This window comes from Sycon ciliatum, chromosome 1, assembly GCF_964019385.1.
Source record: "Sycon ciliatum chromosome 1, ocSycCili1.1, whole genome shotgun sequence".
NCBI lineage: Eukaryota > Metazoa > Porifera > Calcarea > Leucosolenida > Sycettidae > Sycon > Sycon ciliatum.
The window spans coordinates 77,391,626-77,412,671 of record NC_088643.1 but is presented as its reverse complement, the minus strand read 5'-3'; the positions used below and the strand labels follow the sequence as shown (position 1 = coordinate 77,412,671).

Below are 21,046 nucleotides of genomic sequence, written 5' to 3'. Positions count from 1 at the left end.
CGTCCAGCTGTCCCAGCGCTTTGTTTGGCTAACCTGCAAAGCGTCCTGGAGGTGATCACCTGCTGTATGTGTGACAGCTGCCCCAGCGCTTTGTTTGGCTAACCTGCAAAGCGTCCTGGAGGTGATCACCTGCTGTATGTGTGATTATGTGCATCCTTGCAGCCTGGCAGTGTTTCTGTGATGCCTGGCAGTGTTTCTGTGATGCCTGACAGCAAGCGGGGGTTATGATTGTACTCTTGCTAACAGTGATGGCTACATCGCAATGCTGTCATATGATTATCTAACACTGTACACTGTACTTCAATCCAACTACTTTACAGTTGTGCTCAGTCACAGCCAGTGAAATCTGATCGAATGATTAAGTGAGGTGCTGTCGCCCTGCACCAGTGCACAGCCCAGTGTCCATGGGCCGGGGCAGCCCAGTGTTCGTGGGCCAGGGGGAGGGGGGATAGCCCAGTGTCCATGGGCCAGGGGAGGGGGGGGGGGCAGTCCAGTGTTCGTGGGCCAGGGGGTACCCCTAGCACCAGGGCACTGTGCACCTGAGTGCTAGCTGACTCATGCGATCAGATTTTATTCGGCAGCGCTGTTTTGCTCCAAGGGTCACTGACGCCCCCACACCCACGTGAATGCACAAAATAGATGATATGAGTACTTGTAACTAACAGTACGTATCCAGCGACTCAATCAACTTTTTTATTTATTTTAAATTTTTTTATAGTCACGTGAGGATGCTGAATAAGTCGCATCAAATAATCAAAATCTTCTTGAATTGTTTTATTTGATTTTGATCCTGGCTAAAACCAAGAGTACATAACCCCCGGGGTTATGTACTCTTGCTAAAACCCAGTGCACTATAAAAAATCCAGATACCTTCACAAGAACTAGCACTAATGCGCGCCAACTGCTAAAAATCGGCTAAAATCTTTCCACAGGTCTTCTCCCAATGCTCCAAACAAGATTAGTCTTCGGCTAAAACAGGGCACATTTAGCAACGATCAATGTACAGAATGTCTAGTCCCAAATCCATTTCTCTTTTTCAATTTGAAAAAAAAAACTCCAGAATGGACTACCATAAAGACGAAAAACTGCTTGAAATCGTAGATTAGTCCTCAGCATTCCTGTGCAAATTGACAAAACAAGGATATTGACAACTGGCACTGCACGTGCACCCGGGAGCCGTATAAACCTGACTCTGACAGGCACACACCACACCCTGCCAAGACACTTCCCAGAAATCCACTGTACCGTACACACATGAGAAGCCAGAATGTAAGTTTGGAATTTGTTGTAGATATTATAAGTATGTTCTTTTCTTATGGACTCAAGTTGATGTTCTCTGAATACACAGCTATGGAGATAAGAATTAAGAAGCACGTGAGTGAGAAACACGGTTTGAGGAACACTTGCACTCTTACTTGGCTCACAACATCGCGAAGCGTCTAACGATTACAGCGGATACTAGAAGCAGGATTGGAAACAACGGCGTGCCCTCAGCGAGCAATGGGTGCATTGTGCCTGTGCATATCTCTACGTGTGACATGAGTGCCCGTACACTACATACTGGATACCCTACGTAATGGCATACATGCCTGTGCTGCTATGGGGGATTACAATGATTGCAGAGTGAGCCATTGGCGAGGAGTAGAGATCAAGATGGAAGGGTAGTATGTGGACGGCATCACACACATGTACATGTCTCGATCACATACCAATGCTGGAAAAAGCCATCAAACGAAATCGCAAAGGCCATACACGCACGCACAAGTGGTACTATATCAAAAAATTTCAAATATCTCGGATTTCACCCGTCCATTGTTTTCCTGGGATTTATCTATGTGACAATAATAATATAACGGTTGTTGGAGAAGAAAGGAAAATGCCGTTGAATAAATTTGACTAGGGCAGTAAAAGCACTTTGCTCACACAACCAGATCATCTGATCTCAAGAAGAAAGAAGGAGAGGCGAGTGTCGCTCGTTACACTGAAGTGCAATCCAGCAGTGTGTTGTTGCCAGGCAACAGGTCCATCATACTGGTTCAGAACTTGCCTGGAATAGGCTGGCATTTGAAAACCAACATTCTGAGAACACTGCAGTAAGTTTGCTCCACACTGCCACACCTCACAGACACGCCGTGGATCCGAGGAGCACGACTGCAGCTTTCGGCACCACTAACACGCTTTCTTACGTTTGGTCCGCTTTCGCAGAGTTGCTGGAATCGGAGTTGTCACCGTCCGTCGCCGCTGAACACGTGCTTACTCGGTTGGCCGCCGTGCGCTTTATCTGCCTGCGGTTCACTGCCAATGCTTTAGGCATGCGTAGTAGCGCTTCGGGAGGTCCATCAAGACGCTGCAAGATTTGCTGGAAGCTGGGTCTATCCTTCTTGTCCTCTTCCCTGCAAGACATCATCATCAGCAGCAAGAACAGCAGCACACCACGCACAGGTAAAACCATTGTGGAAACATCTCACTGGCCAGCAATTCTCATCTGTACTTCGTCTTTCATCCGACAAAAGGCCACACGGGCGTAGTGGTGGCCCGCCGATAATCAAATGTGTTCGCTTGACGCGTTCCTCATCACGTCTGTCGATGTGGCCGCGAATCCGGCACTTTACCTAGCCAGGTCTATGCATGCATTCGTGAAGCAAGCTTGATTATGCACACTGCAGCCTTGTGCACGATCAGGTACATTGCATCACGAAAAGACATACAGCGTATTCGGACAAAGAGTCGTGACAGAGTGGCATATGTTTACTTGGAGGTGCACACTATGTAGTTTGTTGTGTGAATTCTTGGTAGGACCTGCAGTCTGTGTGACCTACGTCACTGGTGGAACGTGGTCCAGCTGCTTGATGTGTAATGGTTCAAGCACTTGTACACACAGTTGCAGGCACTCCCACATGCATGTACAGGTTAGGTGATCATCTTAGTACGACTGCAGACTCGCTCTGACTTACCAGCAATCCTTCATCAACGCGTACAGCAATGGCGGGCAGAAGTCTGGTCGCGGTAACCTGTAACCATCCTTGATTTTCAGCATTACCTGCAGTGGACCGCGTACACGGCAGAGAACGGCAACAATGAGATCCTGGCTCACTACCGGTATGCAAGTAGATAAGACAAATTCGCCTTGAAACAGTAGCATGTTGTATGGCAGTGTGAAGTTCGCCGTGCACTATCACAGCATAGGCCATGGCTGGTTACAGTCTATACTATGACAGAGCTAGGGTGTTCTTATTGTTCATGCATGCAAGTGACGCTGACCCTGAAACGGCATCGTTCATATTTCTTGAATTTATAGCGATGACTGTACACACAATATGCTCCTTCCACATAAGAAGGCATTGCCGATGTTGTTTAAACTTGTTTTGCCTCACATAGTCTCTTTCTTCTGCAGCCCTCCAGCCCTGCATGCACCGAAAGCCAGCGCTTTGAGCAAGCACACACCCTGCTCACAACTCCGAAAGCCAGTGCTTTGAGCAAGCACACCCGCTGCTCACAGTCACAACTCACCACTTCATTGTCCCACCAGGAATACGGACACTTGCCAAACGTCCAAATCTCGTGCAGCACTATGCCGTAGGACCAGACGTCGCTGGCACTTGAGAAGCTACGGTATTCAATGGCCTATCGCAAACAACAAGACAGCGACATAATGGTGAGTTAGTAATAATAGCCATGTCTCCTAATCATCCATATTGAGTGCTGGCCAGTACTATGAGGGGGAAGGGGGATGCTTTGGTGTCACGAGCCTGGATGTACAAAGAGTAGGAGCGTGATTATGAGTATAATGCTGTGACTTTGCGTGCAGGTATGTATGCAAACAGTGCAAACACGTGTATCTAATCTAGACTACAGCAACTGAACAGGATGTGTGAAGCCCATACCTCTGGCGCACTCCACTTGACCGGGATTACACCGCCCGAACTTTCGTAGTGATCGGCCTCCATGCCGCGGGACATGCCAAAGTCTCCAATCTGCATGATTGCACCAACAAAGACACACAACTTGAGCAATGGTTCTTGCAGAAAACACAAAGCACAAGGAGTGCCAAGGACGTTCATGCAGGCAAAGTAATAGCTAGCCAGTTTCCCATAATACCCCATCCTGGGATGGACAGATACTGAGCGACGCAGTCTGTTAACCATGCTATCAGATTGGCTGCTACGGAATAGGATAGCACCACCGGGTAAGCATGTCCATAGCCGAATGCCCTGGGCTTCTTACCTTGCAGGTTTCATCAGCATCCAGCATGATATTGCGAGCTGCCAAATCCTATAGGTACACACACGACACACAACACAGAGCACACACACGGCATTGCGTAAGCACTTTGTGTGTCCTAGTGTGATTACACCTTCTCGCATAGGTTGAGCATGCTGAGATTATCAGATGTTCATGTAACACTTCCAGAACACTTCCACTAGCCACCAATGAACAGTCTTTAAATTCAGTTGCCGTATACTGGCAAAGAATTTCGTTTTCGTTTTCCACAGAATGTACACCGTCACTTGTGTTAGCAATGGCCACTAATCACTTGTGTTAGCAATGGCCACTAATCAGCAGCACACAGGGATTAGTAAGACTGGATGGTATCCGTCATTCCTAGTATCTCCTTACCCTGTGCACGAAGCCACGGTTTGCCAGGTAATTCATGCCGTCGGCAATACCCTTGCACATGTTGAGCAGGGTCAACGGCATGCTGCTTGCAATTCCATTCTCACTGTGAAGCAGAAGGGCCAGAAATATACACAGTCAAGTACATGATGAGCCGAGTATTTGCCAGTGACGTTAGCTGGGCGCCCTGATTCGCCCCCTAGATACCCAGTGACGTTAGCTGGGCGCCCTGATTCGCCCCCTAGATACTACCCACACTACTACAGAAGTACATGGCGTTGGAAAGCATTTACCGCCATCACATCATTTACCGCCATCACATCCATTTTGTGGTCACCCGACACGGTTCTATCACCAACTGTACAACTGTACGCACTAAGAACACCAACCTCAACATCTCACACGAGAAACGGACAACACGACTTACTCTGGCCTTCTCTTCAGGAGGTACTGGCGCAGATTGTCTGAGCACATCAGTTCTTCAACCAGCATAAGCTGAAATACACACAGACACACAAAGCAAGGTTGTTGAAGTGATTGTCAAATAATGTGAGCAATACGAGTGACCTCTTTCTTGCTGTCCGAAGACATGAAAATACGAGCGGCCAGTTTTTAAAGGATTTCCGAAACAGATCTGTTTGAAAGTCACGGTCACAATGATTTTCATTGCCAGCGGCTCACATGTAAGCAGCATTCTGCTTGAAAGCCACTTTCTTGCCTGCATATGAGATGAATACCACCAGTTCATTATTGAACGTGCGAGGTGACGGTGAAGTGGACTACCATGCTCACATTATTCGAAAATCACTTACTTCAACAACCTTCATAACAATTGTCTTGCGGACAACAAGCCCTCGTAGACACATCATAGGCATGCATAAATGCCCATCGGAAGGTACTTGATGCAGAACAATTGCGAAAGTCGCGGGTGGTTTCCGCCGCCTATGTATAGCATGTATAGTTATATAATATGCTTCATATTATAGTGGTTGTAGACTCACCGCTTCACCCTGTGTGACCACTCCGTACAGACGCACCAGATTGCGATGTCTGAACTGACCCATGATAGCCGCTTCCTGCAGGAAGAGCAGTCGCTCGTGCGGGTCCACACCGTCCTTGAGAGATTTCACAGCAACCTTGCGTGTAACGTTGGACTGCAAGGAGACGCACGAAAGACAGCAGCATAGCTGGTTGAGCGAAACCAACAAGCAACATTCATCACACAAATATTGCTCCCGATAATTCCCGGTGCTAACAATGCAAAGTGTTTGTTTTCTACCTGTCCCCACAATCGGAAAGCTACCTGTATCAACATTGCTGGGTTTCAGCAGCAGATCTCGGACTGATTGGCTGAACTGATCGCAGTGAATTTCTGTCAGCAACACAGCCGGTACATGTGTGCACTGAACTGTGTGTGTCAACAGCACAGCACATATACTTGTAGTTCCTGACTTACTTCTGTCCATACTCCGCGATACACATTGCCAAACCGACTGCAGAATACATTCAACAGACAAAAAGAGAAAGGGTGCGTTACAGAACAGCTTGGTACTTCTCTTCCTCATGATTATTATAAGTCGTTTTCAGACAGAGCAACAGAACGAAATAGCGGCAGCAACTTTGGCAGCAGAACACACACACACATACACACACACACACACACACACACACACACACACAATATTGGTCCCATTCTGACAGAGTTCAAATCTATCCAAGCCATGAAGCACTATCCTCGCGTGTGTATTTCATGATCATGTTTCTAGTCATGGGAAACCCTTACCCAGATCCCAGGGCATCCTCCAGTTTGATGTTGTCAGGGCAGATGTCGCGGTATCTTTGATTCATTTTCAACGTGTTGTAGATCGCATCGACATTGCTGGGCGGCTCTGCGTAGGGCTCAGCATACAGCTTCTCATCAATTGGTGACGGAGAGCGACTCAACTGTGACAACATACAGCAAAGACAAGTAACGTTACAACGGTACCACAGAAAGTAGCAGTAATCAGCACATGTCATACATTAGCACTGTTTTAGTCAATCAAAACATTGGATAGTGCGTGAATCCCTTCAGATAAATTTTTAAACGGTTGTCAACGTATTCTAACGCACACCTTCCCAGTGTTCATCACGCATCCAAACTTACTTCGCCTTCGTCAGGTTGGTTTATTCCAGAGTGGATCGACCCGGCCAAACTGGGCCGAATGGATTGTACGCTGCCATGGCGGCCCTTTCCTGACGGCCGCACCCCACGACCGCGGATCATCATCTGCGGACAGATGGCACACAGAGCCAAGGACAATGGATAAGTAACATGCTTGCCGTCAAGCGAGTGCGGTGACGCTCATGCCAAGCCACATGATTTGGTGTGAAAGAATTGATTTCCCTCAAACTTAGGCCGCTGTCCCAGAAAACTAATCCAAGTCTCAAGTTGAGCAGCAGCAGCGGTAGCAGCAGTAGCATGATCAACATTCAGCGTGCTACACACGGGCAAACAAAAGTGAAAATCACTTCAATCCCTCTCAAACACACTGTTCGTACTAGGCAAGCATTGACACTGGTAACTGGAACTCTGATGGCAACTTACATCATTCGTGTATCTTCCATCAGCAGGGAAGTTGTACTCGTCGACAGCAATAGCACTACTGGATGGGCGACGGCTATCCACCGGTGCACTGTAGTCAGCGTCGTCCGGATCAATTACCTGAATGCACGCGTCACGTGGCAAACTGTACGTGTCGGCGTCTTGGCTACCGGCAGCCTGGACACGTCGCTGTATCACACCGCGCGGTGTTCGGCTGCCCTCCTCGCGCATCACCGTGGCAAAGCTGCGGATTGAGGTGCGCGCGTGACTGGTGCGGTCCAGGGGCTCACTGTAGCACTCGGACTCGATGTCGCTCGCCTCCGTGTCCGGGTGGACATTGCCGCCGCGGCTGGCACTGCTGGGGACGTTGGATGCGACCGTAGCCGTGGATGACATTTTGACGAGCTGCACCGACGTTTTGCCACCGGGGGCACCGTTACTTGTGACCAGTGTGGCAGCAGGAGTAGCAGCAGCAGCAGCTGTTGCAGTTGTGCCAGTGGCAGCTGGTGTTTCTTGATCAGTAGCCTCCTGTCAGTGGATACAAATTACAATTGCAAACAATGTACACCAGGATTGTCAAGCACATGTACAGTGGGTAACATGAACGTACAGTGGATCATAGTACATGTGAATCATAGAGCCACTTCAGGCATCTTGTTGCCATGATGTGAATAGAATGAGGGCACAAGCACCAGCACACGTGCTTGATGCAAAGTACTTCTTAGTCCCTGTGCCGCGTGTGCGCTAGAAGAACACTGTCGTAACCATCACGTACAAATTGAACCGGGCCATACCAGCCCAAAGCGTAGTGCTTGTTGTTCACATTTCGGAGAGATGCAACGTCCCTGAGTCCCTGGGTCAAACCTGGCCTTTCTAAACACATGGTCACATGCCTCAGCTCTGTACAAGACCGGGCTAGGTAATAGCTTGATGTACATGAATAGTGGGCTTACTCGTGAGCAGTCTGCAATACCGTCGTCTCGCTGCTGTGCACAAGACACACACACACACACACACACACACACACACACACACACACGCGCACGCGCACACACACACACACACACACACACACACACACACAGAGTTTTCGTGACATGATCAGCACGATATGCAGCACCTTCAGCGCCCACATACGTTCCCAAGATTCGTGTTCAGAGGAGGGAACTACTCAACTCTGTGTGTTCTTCACTGCATGCTTACACATACACACACCCATTTGAATTATATACAAACTTTGTGCTTTGGAATTATCATGTTATGATTCTTTTTAATATTTCCTTCTCTCATAATATTATATTTGTTCTTAGCAGGAACCGGAGGTTTTTCCTCTGGTGAGAAGGCAGAATTGCCTGTGCTCTAAACGAATTCAAATAAAAGAAAGAAACAAACAAACTCTGATGCTGGTTACTCGTAGACCCAGGGAGGACCTGTACCCCACGAAGGGCTTTTCCGCCAGAATTTTTCACCGAGGCAGTTCAATATTGGTGAGCTCTGCTGTCGCCCAACGAATCACAGGCATCCAAACAGGCTACCTAATAGTGCAACGGGAGTGTTTTACAAACCAACCCAAGCAGCCTGATGCAATGCTCTGCACCGTTATGGTTGGCGGGTGCAAGAAGAAAGAAAAAAGAGAAAGACATGGCGGCACTCAACCTAGCGAATCGCCTGCAACACGATATCACTCACTGCGAAATGCAAGCAATGCCATCATAGAGCCACCGTGTCAGAAGAAGGCAGGCTGGTGACAAAATGCCATGAGAAGTGCGAAGTGTGCAGAGCGTAAATGTTGGAGCAGAGTTCAATACATGATTGTACAGCAGGAAAGAACAGCTACTCACCGAGGCCAGAGTCACAGCGTCTTTCTTCTGTTCATCCGAGTCGTCAGACTAAACACAGCCACGTAGCAGCAAACACAAATACCTCAAATCAAAACAACACCAAGAACACCCTGCCAGGATCTGCTTTTCAAGTTCAACAGATCTCCACATTGCCACTTCTACAAATGCTCCGACAATACGCAAGTTCAGAAGAGAGATGGCAACAAACCTCCACTCAAACTTCACAACTCACCCTTGATCTAGTGACTGCCAGAACTGTTTCGTAGTTAGGATTACTGGTCATGTCCTTCAGAACTAGCCTGGTTGGCTGTACACACAGAGAGCAATACAGAGCAATGCAGCACCACCAGCAGCAGCAGCAGCAGCAACAACAACATACAGGCAGTCAGTCAGTCGCACACCGCGGTACAGCACGGTATTGACAGCCCCACTGGCGGCACGATTTCGCCCCGCTGGCACTGACGTGGAAGCTTAGAAGTCAGCCAAGCTAGACAGCCAGTGCCCGCTCACCCACACGCACACGCACACCCACACGCACACCCACACGCACACGCACACCCACACGCACACGCACACAGCGAACTCTGCTGTTAGCATGCTACTGTGGTACAAAGCAGACACCCCCGGGGTGCATTCAGACACCGGGTGCATTCTGCCATGAAGCCCACACTTCCTGCATAGCTTCCTCAGGACCAGTGCAGTGCAGTACAGGAGGGAAGACACGACCAACACATGGCACAGCTGTTCACCAGACTTCAAGCCAGACACATCCTATATAGCGTCTAGTGAGCCCAGAGAGCTCAGCATGCACCCCTGTGCACTGCTACAGCAGTTGTGGTATGCTACAGCATGCACCCCTGTGCACTGGTACAGCAGTTGTGGTATGCTACAAATGTTGTAGTTATGCATGCCCATACACCTAGACCAGTATTCCAGCACACAACATTCCGGTGTGTCATCCAAAAAAAACTTCATGCCGATGATCGTTTCACCGGCCGCGGTTCTGTCAGACTGACACACATACGGAAGGACGCGGTCATCCATTCATGGTGGTGCGGCAGATGCGAGTGGCCGATGTGATTGCCGCTGTATGCTGCGGTGCGTCGTCATGTAAGCATACCAGCAGCCACGCACGCCACTACATCGTGAGGGCAAGATGTGTGTTTGACAGGTCCACCATGTATCCCTGTACATTGCGAAGGCAAGATGTGTGTTTGACAGGCCCACCATGTATCCCTGTACATTGCGATAACAGTTATACATATTCATGGGCTGTGGACTTACACGTGGGGCATTGTTGGGTAGGTTGTCACTCGAACTCTGCACACAGACACAACACGACAGGAAACACAGCATACATTATAATGACACCGATACGAGCGTGCGCGCGCACGCACACACGGTCATGACCATCGCTGCATGCCATACCACATTCCATCGGTTCAACAGGTGTCAGAAACTAAACATCAGCTGATTGCCAACACTAACCTTACTGCTTTCTGTGTCGTTTCTTACTTCTGCAGTCACACAGCACAGAGGATACAAGGAACATTCCACACAATTATAATGGGAGTGGGAAGACACGGCGTCCAGCATTTCAGCCACAAACAAGTAATGTGTATTTGATGTAAAACTGCTAGCTTTCATTGTACCGACACCAGTGTGTCCTTTCTTGTCCTATCACTTCATCATAAAGCAATCAAAGAGAACTGAATTTCGGTGGTGGTTGCAGTCCAGGGTGAAAGGCAACGTTCTTTTACGTTCAGATGTAGACCACACGTGCTGTGACTCGTCACGCCTCCACTCACTATGGATGTTTATCAACGTGCATGATAAAGTAAGCTGCGCCCCAGCCCCAGCCCCAGCCCCAGCCCCAGCACCAGCCCCAGCACCAGCCCCAGCCCTAGCCCCAGCCCCAGCCCCAGCACCAGCCCCAGCCCTAGCCCCAGCCCCAGCCCTAGCCCCAGCCCCAGCCCCAGCACCAGCCCCAGCCCCAGCCCCAGCCCCAGCCCCAGCCCCAGCCCCAGCCCCAGCCCCAGCACCGACCACCGCCTCACTGTGAGTGTTTTTCAATGTGCTTGACAATGCAAGCACACCCCCAACAACGACCAAGTGATAAGCAAAACACATTCCAACACACACACGCACGCACGCACGCACGCACGCACGCACGCACGCACGCACGCACGCACACACACACACACACACACACACACACACACACACACACACACACACACACCCAGGGATACTGTAATACTGTGAGTACCCACCATCCAGTGCAATCTGCTTCAGTGCACGCCATCTCTTGGTGTAGAAGATGAGCGCCAGGACCACAACAACCATGATAATAGCAACGCTGGAGGCAGCTATGGCAATCGTGATGTAAGTCTGATCGCTAGTAATTTGACTGCTGCCACCGGCCGACAGCTCAACCTCATCAGTTCTCGACTCCACGATGGGCCTGGACGATGTTACTATAGCCGGCACTGTGTCTGGTGCAAAGTCCTCCACAATAGCTGGTGCTGAATGTGGAATACAAGTGAGAGCACAAAACACCCGAAATGCACACGCGGCCGCGCACACGTAAATTTATTAATATTTAATATACCCCCAAGAGCGTTCGAGAGATGGGGTGGTAGATTCAGCATGTGAATGTGTTGCTTCTGTATCAAACATACATGTTGTACATGATCTGTGTACCGTACACAGTGCAGCATACTAGTGACATTTTCATGTATTTTGTCACATTTTTGTGTAGCTTCAATCTGCCATGATCACCTGTGCCAGCATGCACCCAAGCAGGATCATACCCGTGATCACACCACATTTCAACATGCACAAGAGCAAGCGCACACCTAACAGTTACTAACGGCCCGGGTTACCTTTCTTGTGAACGCTGAGCCTGACAACGAGTTCGTGCGACTTTCGGCTATCGTCCCGCAGGTCTGGGTCAGTGCCCACGCAGATGTACTCTCCGGCATCACGCTCGTTCAGGTTCTCCAGGCTCAGGATGCTGATCCCTCTGATGGTCTGCACCAGCGGCAATGGGTACGTAATGTTCTCTATCCTGCGGCGCCATTGCGTGAAAACCCTGTCACCGTTACCGGCGACCAGTCTGCATGACGCGTTGAAATGCTCGCCGATGCCGTACTCGTGCCCGGTCAGGGTCACAGCGGCAACCGGCGGAACTGTTAGCGTGTAAACGTGCACACGCACACACGTGCATACACACACACACACACACACACACACACACACACACACACACACACATGCACACATACACACACGCACACATACACACACACGCACACATACGTACACATACACCCACGCACACATACACACACACACACACACACACACACACACACACACACATACACGCGCGCATGCACACACACACACACACACAGAGGACATGTAAGAAGCAATGGAGACGTTTGGCGGCCTACATGATGGTGGTGACATGCCATACGCACTGTCTCATGAAGTGAAATGGAAGAGGAGCTACCCGACTGCCGTGCTGTTTATAAACACTGAAGGGAGATTCGGTCATGATTACTCATATCACTGGAATATGTATTCATATAATAGCAAGAAGGTGCAAGTCAGTACTACCAAGAATACAGCACAGGAGCACGGTCAGGATGGATACAGGTGTCACAAACTGCAAACTCTACCACTGGCACAAGTAGCACACCTGAGCAGCTGAGTGTTCCACTACCTCCCCACAAGTCACTCACCACGCACTACGCTACCAACCTGTAAAGCACATATCACTCACCTTGAACGAACACCTCAATCGGATTGGTGCGAGTTACGTTGATCTCGGGGAAGCCAACGTAATTCACGCTACAGCTGATGAATCCATTCAGGCGCGGCTGGAATTTGCTAATGATGAGCGTTTCGCCGCTTCTGGTCGAGCCCAGAAATTCACTCTGTTCACCACCGGGCACCAACAGGGTGTTGTTGTGGTACCACTTGGTTTCAACCGTGCGACCAGACTCTACTCCGTTGACAGTGCACGTGAGAACAGCTTGGATCCTGTCGCCGGCAACACGGACAAGGCGCTCGCCCACGACGACATCACGGCTCGCAATCTTCAGCCGCGCTATGGGTGGTCGGTCTGCAGGAGAAAGAGTGCAGCACATGTAGCACACAGAGGTTAAATAGAAAGCCAATCGAGAAGCTGGTACGGTTGTGCTAGATGAAGTCTAATCCCAAGAGCATGCTTGGCACACTGGAGTGGTGTAGATTCTACTGGGCATACATGTACGTGTACACCGGTATAGATACACTGTAACGTGATAGGAACTGGTCCAGGACGCAAGCTTTGCACTTTGGCCCGTTTGGGGCCGACTTCACCCAGTACAGCTGTACCTACTTGCAATGCATTGATAGTACCTTTGCTCGTGCACTCCATGTATCTAGTGCCACTAGCCATCTCCTTGCTCTTATACACTGAGTACATGCATGTATTGTACACTTACTTCTTCCCACTACATGTACTGCCCTGTCATGGAGCTCTACCTGGCATGTCACTGATCCCCACATGAACAACAACAACAACAACAACAACAACAACAACAACAACAGCAGCAGCAGCAACACAACAGCAACGGCGATAGCAAGTGCATGGTGTTTGAAAAGTTGACACGTAGGCGGTGAGGACTTACCGAGAACATCGACTTTGAATGCCTTTGTGCTATAGTCCTGTACGCATCCTGTCAGGCGACCAGTCACTGCCTTGCAGTAGTAGATGCCTTTATTGTGTTCACGAATGGCACCAAACCTTTTATAAATAACAGCTGGCTGCCGCTGATCAAACTGTGAGGTATAGTCGAGACCCTGGCTAAGGCCAGCAAAGCACACCATGGTTGGAGGGGCTTGGGAGAATGACAATGTGACAGGCTTTATATCTGGATCTAGGTTCATCACTTCACAGCTTATTGAGACTGACGTGCCCGAGTAGACATTGATCTGGCTGGGAGTTACCTTGACTCTCGGGGGTTCTGTGAGAGAGAGAGAGAGAGAGAGAGAGAGAGAGAGAGAGAGAGAGAGAGAGAGAGAGAGAGATAGATAGATAGAGAGAGATAGAGATAGATAGAGAGAGAGAGATAGAGAGAGAGAGAGAGAGAGAGAGTCAGCGAGTGAATGAGTAGTCAAGGGCATGTATGATATCACAGCACACTCATCAACAGTGAGCACAGCAATTTACATTGTATATGTTTCTCATGGGGCATGAGAAGTACTAGTAGTACTAGTACTTCTCATGGGGCATGAGAAGTACTAGTAGTACTAGTAGTAGTTGTACTTACCATACACCACGACAGAAGTCGACGCCACGGCCGTTATGTTCAGCATGTTGCTGTGAACGATGCACTCCAACAAGCCCTCAAACTGCGAGGTGACTTTGGGCACTAAGAAGGTACCGTCCTGTTCGACTGGGTATACCACGTCTGTTCGATTCACGCGGAATGATATCTTGAGCGGTTCGTCTCCACGGAAAGAGCAGCGCACCCTCAGCTCTTTGCCCGCCATCACATGATGGCGTCGTGTGATAATTTCAGCAACCGGCGGTACTGGAGCACAAATTCGAGGACACCGGAGAGAAATGAAATACGATTAGTGCCGGAACTTGTTAATGATCTCAATTATGAAATCAATAGCACTGAAGCAATGCAGCATGTGGAGATAGAAAGCAAATAAGCGGGGTCACAGCAAGATCAGTATCGGCAGCAACACAGCACAATTGAAATACCCACCGGCAACCTTGAGGCAAGTGTACACGGGCTGAGAGACGAGGGGGCGTATGCAGCGGGGCTTGCCCTGCTCGTCTATGCCGGTGTGGTTGCAGTAAGAAACGCGACAAGCATAACGTCCAGAATGGCGCTCCTGCAGCCTGCTGATAGTCGCATACTGCTTGCTGCTACTAATACGAATGAAGCTGTTCCCCTCCAGAGGCTTATTGGCAATATCAAACCATTCAACTGAAGTTATCATATTTTCGTTCCACTGGTCGATGGCATCGCAACGGAGCGTTGTCGAAGTCCCAAATGCTACATACACATCTCGGTCGGAGCACGACGAGCTTCTGTCCATTGGCACGATTTCAGCGTCTGCAAACACACAGCATTCGACACTTTAGGCTTTAGCAAAACCCAGAAACACTGTAGGCAGTTTATCGCACTCACCGGCATCGATCTAAAGGATGGTGAGGCATTTTTTCGTGTACCACAGGTATGCCCTTTGATGAAGGACATGATGAACCAGCACACACACACACACACACACACACACACACACACACACACACACACACACACACACACACACACACGTGCACACACACACACACACGTTCACGGACACACCAGGGGTGTACATGGGGCGGGGGTCAGTGCCTGCAAAACACTAACATATGTGTGTAGACCTATATTAGCAGCAGGATACATCATCATTTTCATAAAGTTTCTTCAAAATAATATTCTAGTTTTGAATGACCATCAATAACCCAATTATCAATTACCCTGGGTAAAAGTGGAGTTTCTGGCACAACTTTGGGTTGGAGGAGGAAGCTTTCTACTTTTCGTCTTTTCTACTTTTCCTTGTGGTACATGTACATTTACACGTACTGGCAAGCAATTATTGTTTTTCAGGAACACTATCTTGTGCGAGCAGCATCCCCCTCGTCACACACAGGAAGTGTTACAGCCAAGACAGTCGGGCAGCACGAAGCATAGTGCACAGACAGTCGGGCAGCACGAAGCATAGTGGAAAGCACAGTGGCACGGTGACAATACGCAGGAAGTGTCCAGCTGTTCCAAGCCCTCCATTATTCCGGTCCTACACAGGATTCAGACCTGGATCCCCACACTATTTTGGTTTCCACGTTTTCTACACTTTGCCGTAGCCCCCCTTTTAGTCCAAGATCCATTCAGGTTCTGACATTTTCCTATAGGTTATGCGATTACATCATCAGTTGAGATGCTTGCTGTGCACAGTGCTGCACTAGCAACTAACGCTGCATGCATAGCGCACATAAACGGTTACACTGTATACTCAACGCCCATAAGCGATTCCGCTGACTCATCCCCTTGAAATCACTCGCGTAACCTCTATACAAAACGTTACTTTCCGGTTTGTAGTTTTCTCTACTTGCTCACCGTAAGAAATGTGCTATCAGCTCGAATTCCCGAACACTAACAAGCCCAAGTACGAATTGTTTGATGAACTGACGCTGCATCGTCACCTCCCAGTCTGCAAAAAGATTTTCCAATTGGTAACTGTACAGATTTTACTGGACAGATGCGTCCAAGACTGTAGAATAGTTGAATTTGTTCCGAACCATTTTCAATCTTTTCTCAGTCGTCTGGACAAGGACCGCTTAGGGTTTTTGATCTGTTAGCAGATTTCACTGCCTGTTCACGACTGTTGTGCTAGTTGCACAATCTGAGCTTTTGTTAGATTAGCATTTGCTGCTCAGTTTTTGTTGTGTTGTTACCTGACGTCATCACTCCAGCGTTTGAGGATTGCACAATAATAATAATAATCTTTATTTCAGGATTACCCAAAGGCCTATATATCTGCCAATATACCATAATTATAATACTCATGATACCAGTACTACTTCTGTACTAGCAGTACCAAAATTAATACACCATGGACGACGCAATGCAGCCCCCTACTTGGATGGCTTGGTCCACAACCACGGAACAGCGAACGATCATCCGCAGCTTAGACGTAGAGAGTCTACCGTATTTTAGCAACCAGATACCATGGATACAGCCCACACTGCCACAGCTGACAGCACTAGCACACCGCGCGCACTAAACTCAGTTTACCCATGCGTACACACCGCCGTGGCATTGTTCGCGAGCAGCCATGATCGCATTAATTTTGCAACTATGGTTGCCCCATCATCATGATCATAGTCTCATTCCTTAGTCCCATAGCATAGGCACATCGGTGCCGGCGGACGACGATGAACCATGGTGAATCAAGATACGGTAGAACGAGTTTTCTGGCCCTATCACTGCTCAAATCACAATACTCAATAGTCATTCCAACGATAACTAACCATCACACAGTCACTTTCCTCCACTTTAGGCGAGAGTACAGTACGGCATGCTCGCCCCACGCCAAAGTAGACGTCGACGTTTGACAAATACGCAACAAGATGTAGTAATTAATAAAGGAAATAGCCAACGAGCAAAGTAAAAAAAGATAATGAAAACAAAAGCGCCGTAACAGTAGGCCGTGTTCCTAGGATCCTTCTCGCTCAACACCTAAACATAATACTAATAGAGACAGCTTCCTTCAGTCACCCTTTCGGTTCCCGCCTGTACGAGGCAACACCGCAATATCTCAATCGATTCGCGCGAGCAGCGGAACCCGGCAATGCATCGAAAGCGGCAAAATGCCTAGCAAATGCCGTAGCTAGATATAGAATGTTACTGGTTAGTGAGTGATGACTATGAGTATGATGGCCGTGGGGAATGCAGGAGGACTTACCTCTAAAATCATCTTGGGCAGATGCTGCGCGAAAAGCCAATACCACGATGCAGACAAGGTGATATCTTAGCATCCGCCACATGCTGGATGTGTCCACGCTCAAAACCTCTCGCCAAACGGCAGCAGCACACGAATGTCTTCAAAGCGGAGTGCCGATACAGCACAATGAATGAGCGTCCTCCTGTCCCAGGTCAGGATAACAGATTCACGTCGACAAAGCTCAGAGAGAAATACCACCACAGCAGCACTCGTTTTGCTCCGACAGAGCTAGCCTAGAATAGTGCAGTCATAGGCAATACAAGGTCTGCTGCTACTGCTGCCGCTGCATCAACTTCGATGCATGTCACAGGCCACAGTGCCTTGAAATGAGCGGAACCGAGACAGTTGAGTTTAGCTTGAGGGAAATGATGCTATGGTAAGTATACCACCAGCGTTGCTTCAGGCCAATACCTTATACCTTACAGCAAGTATCCTGCTACAGATAGTGAACAATTATTACAATAATTATTAGAGATAGTTCGAGAGCCAAGCTCGTGACAGACTGGATGTATTCAGCCCAGGAAGGAACAGAGTCGCAAAACGGACTGGGAGAATCTCCTCCCGTTGTAGCCGTCGAGACAAAGTTTGCACCAGTGCCAACACAGGCTCACGCTCGGTCAGCAGCTAGGCGCTAGGCGTGGACGACTAGCCTCAACTCAAGTGCAGCTGCGGATCAGCGATGGACTAACGTCGTTGGCCACTGCACGCGGCACTACTGGCACTAGCGAGAACGGCTTGAGACAACAGCTAAACTGCGAGATCGCGAAATCTCCCCATGCATTTGCATGGCACGTGAGAAGTGGTGACGCTCCGCTGCAAACCGTACTCGATACGGAACGCTCGTAGACGTCTACAAAGACCTACTCCCGCAGCTACAGCCTGCACGCACGGCACTGATCTAGAAAGTGAAAACTACAGCAGTGAACAGAAACAGGCTTGCCGCTAACTATCACTTCCTTCTGCAACAAAACTAACTAACGTTACTTCAAGTTCAATGCTTTGCCAAACACACTTTGTCTTTGGTCTACGTAGATCTCCGTATGAAAGCCGTTGTCCGTCAATGAAATTTTCTTGCGGCAATTATTTCTGGTCCCCTGGCCCTGTTAGCTCTGCAGCATACAGTATCTGGCATGCGTAGGCCAGGTAGACCTGCTGCCCTACTCAGGCTACTGACTCTACTCTGTGGAGGGACTCCGCGCGCGATGGCTGTGTTGTTGCACTACACAGACACACGGCTAGCACCATGAGCACAGGATACAGACAACAATCAACATACACAAGTAGACAGCAGGGATCGGTATTCTCGTCGTAAGGTCTGCGGTGACATGTACATGTACATGGATCCATGGAACAGATCTGCACTGCATGCAGCGTGTCTCGCGCACTCCGGTCAGTCCGGAGCTCGCGCGCCACGCCGTGACAGTGTGTTTATGGTATGCGCGCGCGAACGCTATGCTATAGCGCTATCGCAGCGCTCGTCAGCACATGCCGCCAGACGTGGTACGTCCACCATGCATGGTCGACCGGTCCAGGCATGGCATGGCACAGCTACACTACAGCCACAGCTAGTACAGGCCTGATCAGACTTTTCGGAACTCGACAACAACGACATGACTGGTGATTGTTCATATTCCCGCCCCTATCCCTGGCCTGGTACACGTGTCCTGCATTAGATCTACACACGGAGAAATTTTGTTTTACTTGTGAAAATGAAAGAGGTGTTCTAAAAAAAGAAGTGAAAGAGGGGTGGAATGACACATATAGTCTACACTCATGCGCGTAGATCATGTACATGACTGTAGTCTGAGTGTAGATGTACGTGTCTGGTGTGCAGGGCTAGGGCTATGTTTTTATGTTCATCTCCAACCGACGAGCTTGCCTTTTGAGTTTGGTACAGCGCGACAGGGTCGTTCCCCATAGTTGACGACAATCAAAACCACTCACACTCAGTTTCTCTTTGCTGTTGATTGAAAAGAAGAGAAGTAAAGCTCTGTGACTACAGCTATCATGCGCATAGGCGTTGGTGTGATTGAGTAGGTTCACACCACCACACAACAGGAATTTTTAGCGTTCGATCGGACGGTGACAATGACTGGCATACTGGAACGACCAGAGCTGGAACAGGCTGTATGCAACCGGCCAATCATTACATTGCGTCCTGATTACTAACAGTCGGATCAGCATCAGTCTAGTCCCAAAAATAAAAGTAGGACATGACCATCCGGGCCGCGGGGCCGGGGCATGATGACACGGAGTCGTTTATGTGTGTACTTCATGTAGATCTACACTACACGACATTGTACGAAGTCATGCACTGAGTCTGAGAATGACTACGACTACAGTCATCATGGTCATGCTCAGGCGTTGCAATAAACCAGTACAGGGTTTTGCAGGGCGAGCGCAGCGAGGCACTACAAGGTGGCGATCGATGGCCTGTTTTCATGGATTTTTAGTCATCGGCTAGTCTGAATGGAGCGGTAAAGTGTGACACTTCTGCCCAATCTCCTGAGCTTGAGAGCGCATGAAGAATTCGAGTGGTTCATGTGAACGCCTAAAGTGGCTAGCGGTTGCCTGCATGATTTTGTGTCAGTGCAGTGTGGGCTGCAGACTCCTATCAGTCCCCGTGAGGCAGTGGTGATCTTTTATCCGTGAATGCGTGAATTGACTGCCCGTCCAAGCGTGCAGGAAAGCCACTGAAGCTGAGTGAAGGCTGGAGGCCGTGCCAGAGCTAACTTGCTCGTCGAGTTAGGTACATTTACATGTAGAGCCACCAGTCAGGAGTATTGCTAGCATCATTCTAGATTTTAGACATTGCTGGGACAGGAAAACCTGGGACCTTTCGGCAAGATGCCTACCTACCAATTATTTCCTACAAATTATTGCTATTACTGCAACACAGCGATACACTGTGCGCAGGATCTAGGACGTGGTCAGTCCTTGCTGTACTGACACTTTGTAGTAAGGTAAAGGCTCTTGAGTCTTGTGTTGTGAGCTGCAGTCTGAACAGGTGGCTGGGTCATTCCATCATTGCCCATTGCCATTGGTGTGATCTTGTTGAGTGTGCGTCTCACAGTGTGGCTAACGAGGTGTGAAACGATCGGAAACTCCAACACCCCTCTTTACTTGTGCTGAATATAGCGACGAGAACTGGCTGAGGTGATTGGCTTAGGCCTTGGCGGATAATGCCGGCAGAAAAATTGGCAGAATTCGGTACTTTTTCTGGTAAGTTTCATGCATGTTTGGTATGTGGATAAAGAAATGGAGCAGAATTCGAGGAATTGCCCGCCATAAGGTTTGTATGGTTCTGCCAATTTCGGTGCAAAAAAAGCAGAATCTGCCACCTTTTCGAGCATTATCCGCCAAGGCCTAGATTGGCTCATTCCCGCGGCATCTGCTGACGGCAAAACTAATAAATAAATTAATGCCCTGAATAATGAGCGGTAAAGAA

The 21,046-nt window shown here is 49.0% G+C and overlaps 1 protein-coding gene across 2 annotated transcripts; it reads right to left on the bottom strand.

The window, feature by feature from the left end:
* Positions 1–1,270: 1,270 nt before the first annotated feature.
* Positions 1,271–18,691, bottom strand: LOC135805583 (uncharacterized). 2 transcript variants are annotated; one of them, XM_065319641.1, is made up of 24 exons: positions 17,560–18,691; positions 14,811–15,164; positions 14,364–14,627; positions 13,722–14,057; positions 12,830–13,171; positions 11,925–12,230; positions 11,313–11,564; positions 10,528–10,556; positions 10,324–10,359; positions 9,272–9,346; positions 9,040–9,087; positions 8,152–8,184; positions 7,202–7,726; positions 6,761–6,883; positions 6,398–6,558; positions 6,071–6,107; positions 5,616–5,768; positions 5,042–5,109; positions 4,618–4,720; positions 4,225–4,272; positions 3,885–3,974; positions 3,511–3,624; positions 2,955–3,040; positions 1,271–2,393 (listed from the first exon to the last, which is right to left on the bottom strand). In XM_065319641.1, exons 1-24 carry the CDS (start codon positions 17,639–17,641, stop codon positions 2,183–2,185), a joined length of 3,876 nt encoding a protein of 1,291 aa, XP_065175713.1. In that variant the 5' UTR covers positions 17,642–18,691; the 3' UTR covers positions 1,271–2,182. The 2 variants fall into 2 exon arrangements, with proteins under 2 accessions (XP_065175713.1, XP_065175714.1); XM_065319642.1 differs by having other exon boundaries at positions 8,152–8,181.
* Positions 18,692–21,046: the final 2,355 nt, after the last annotated feature.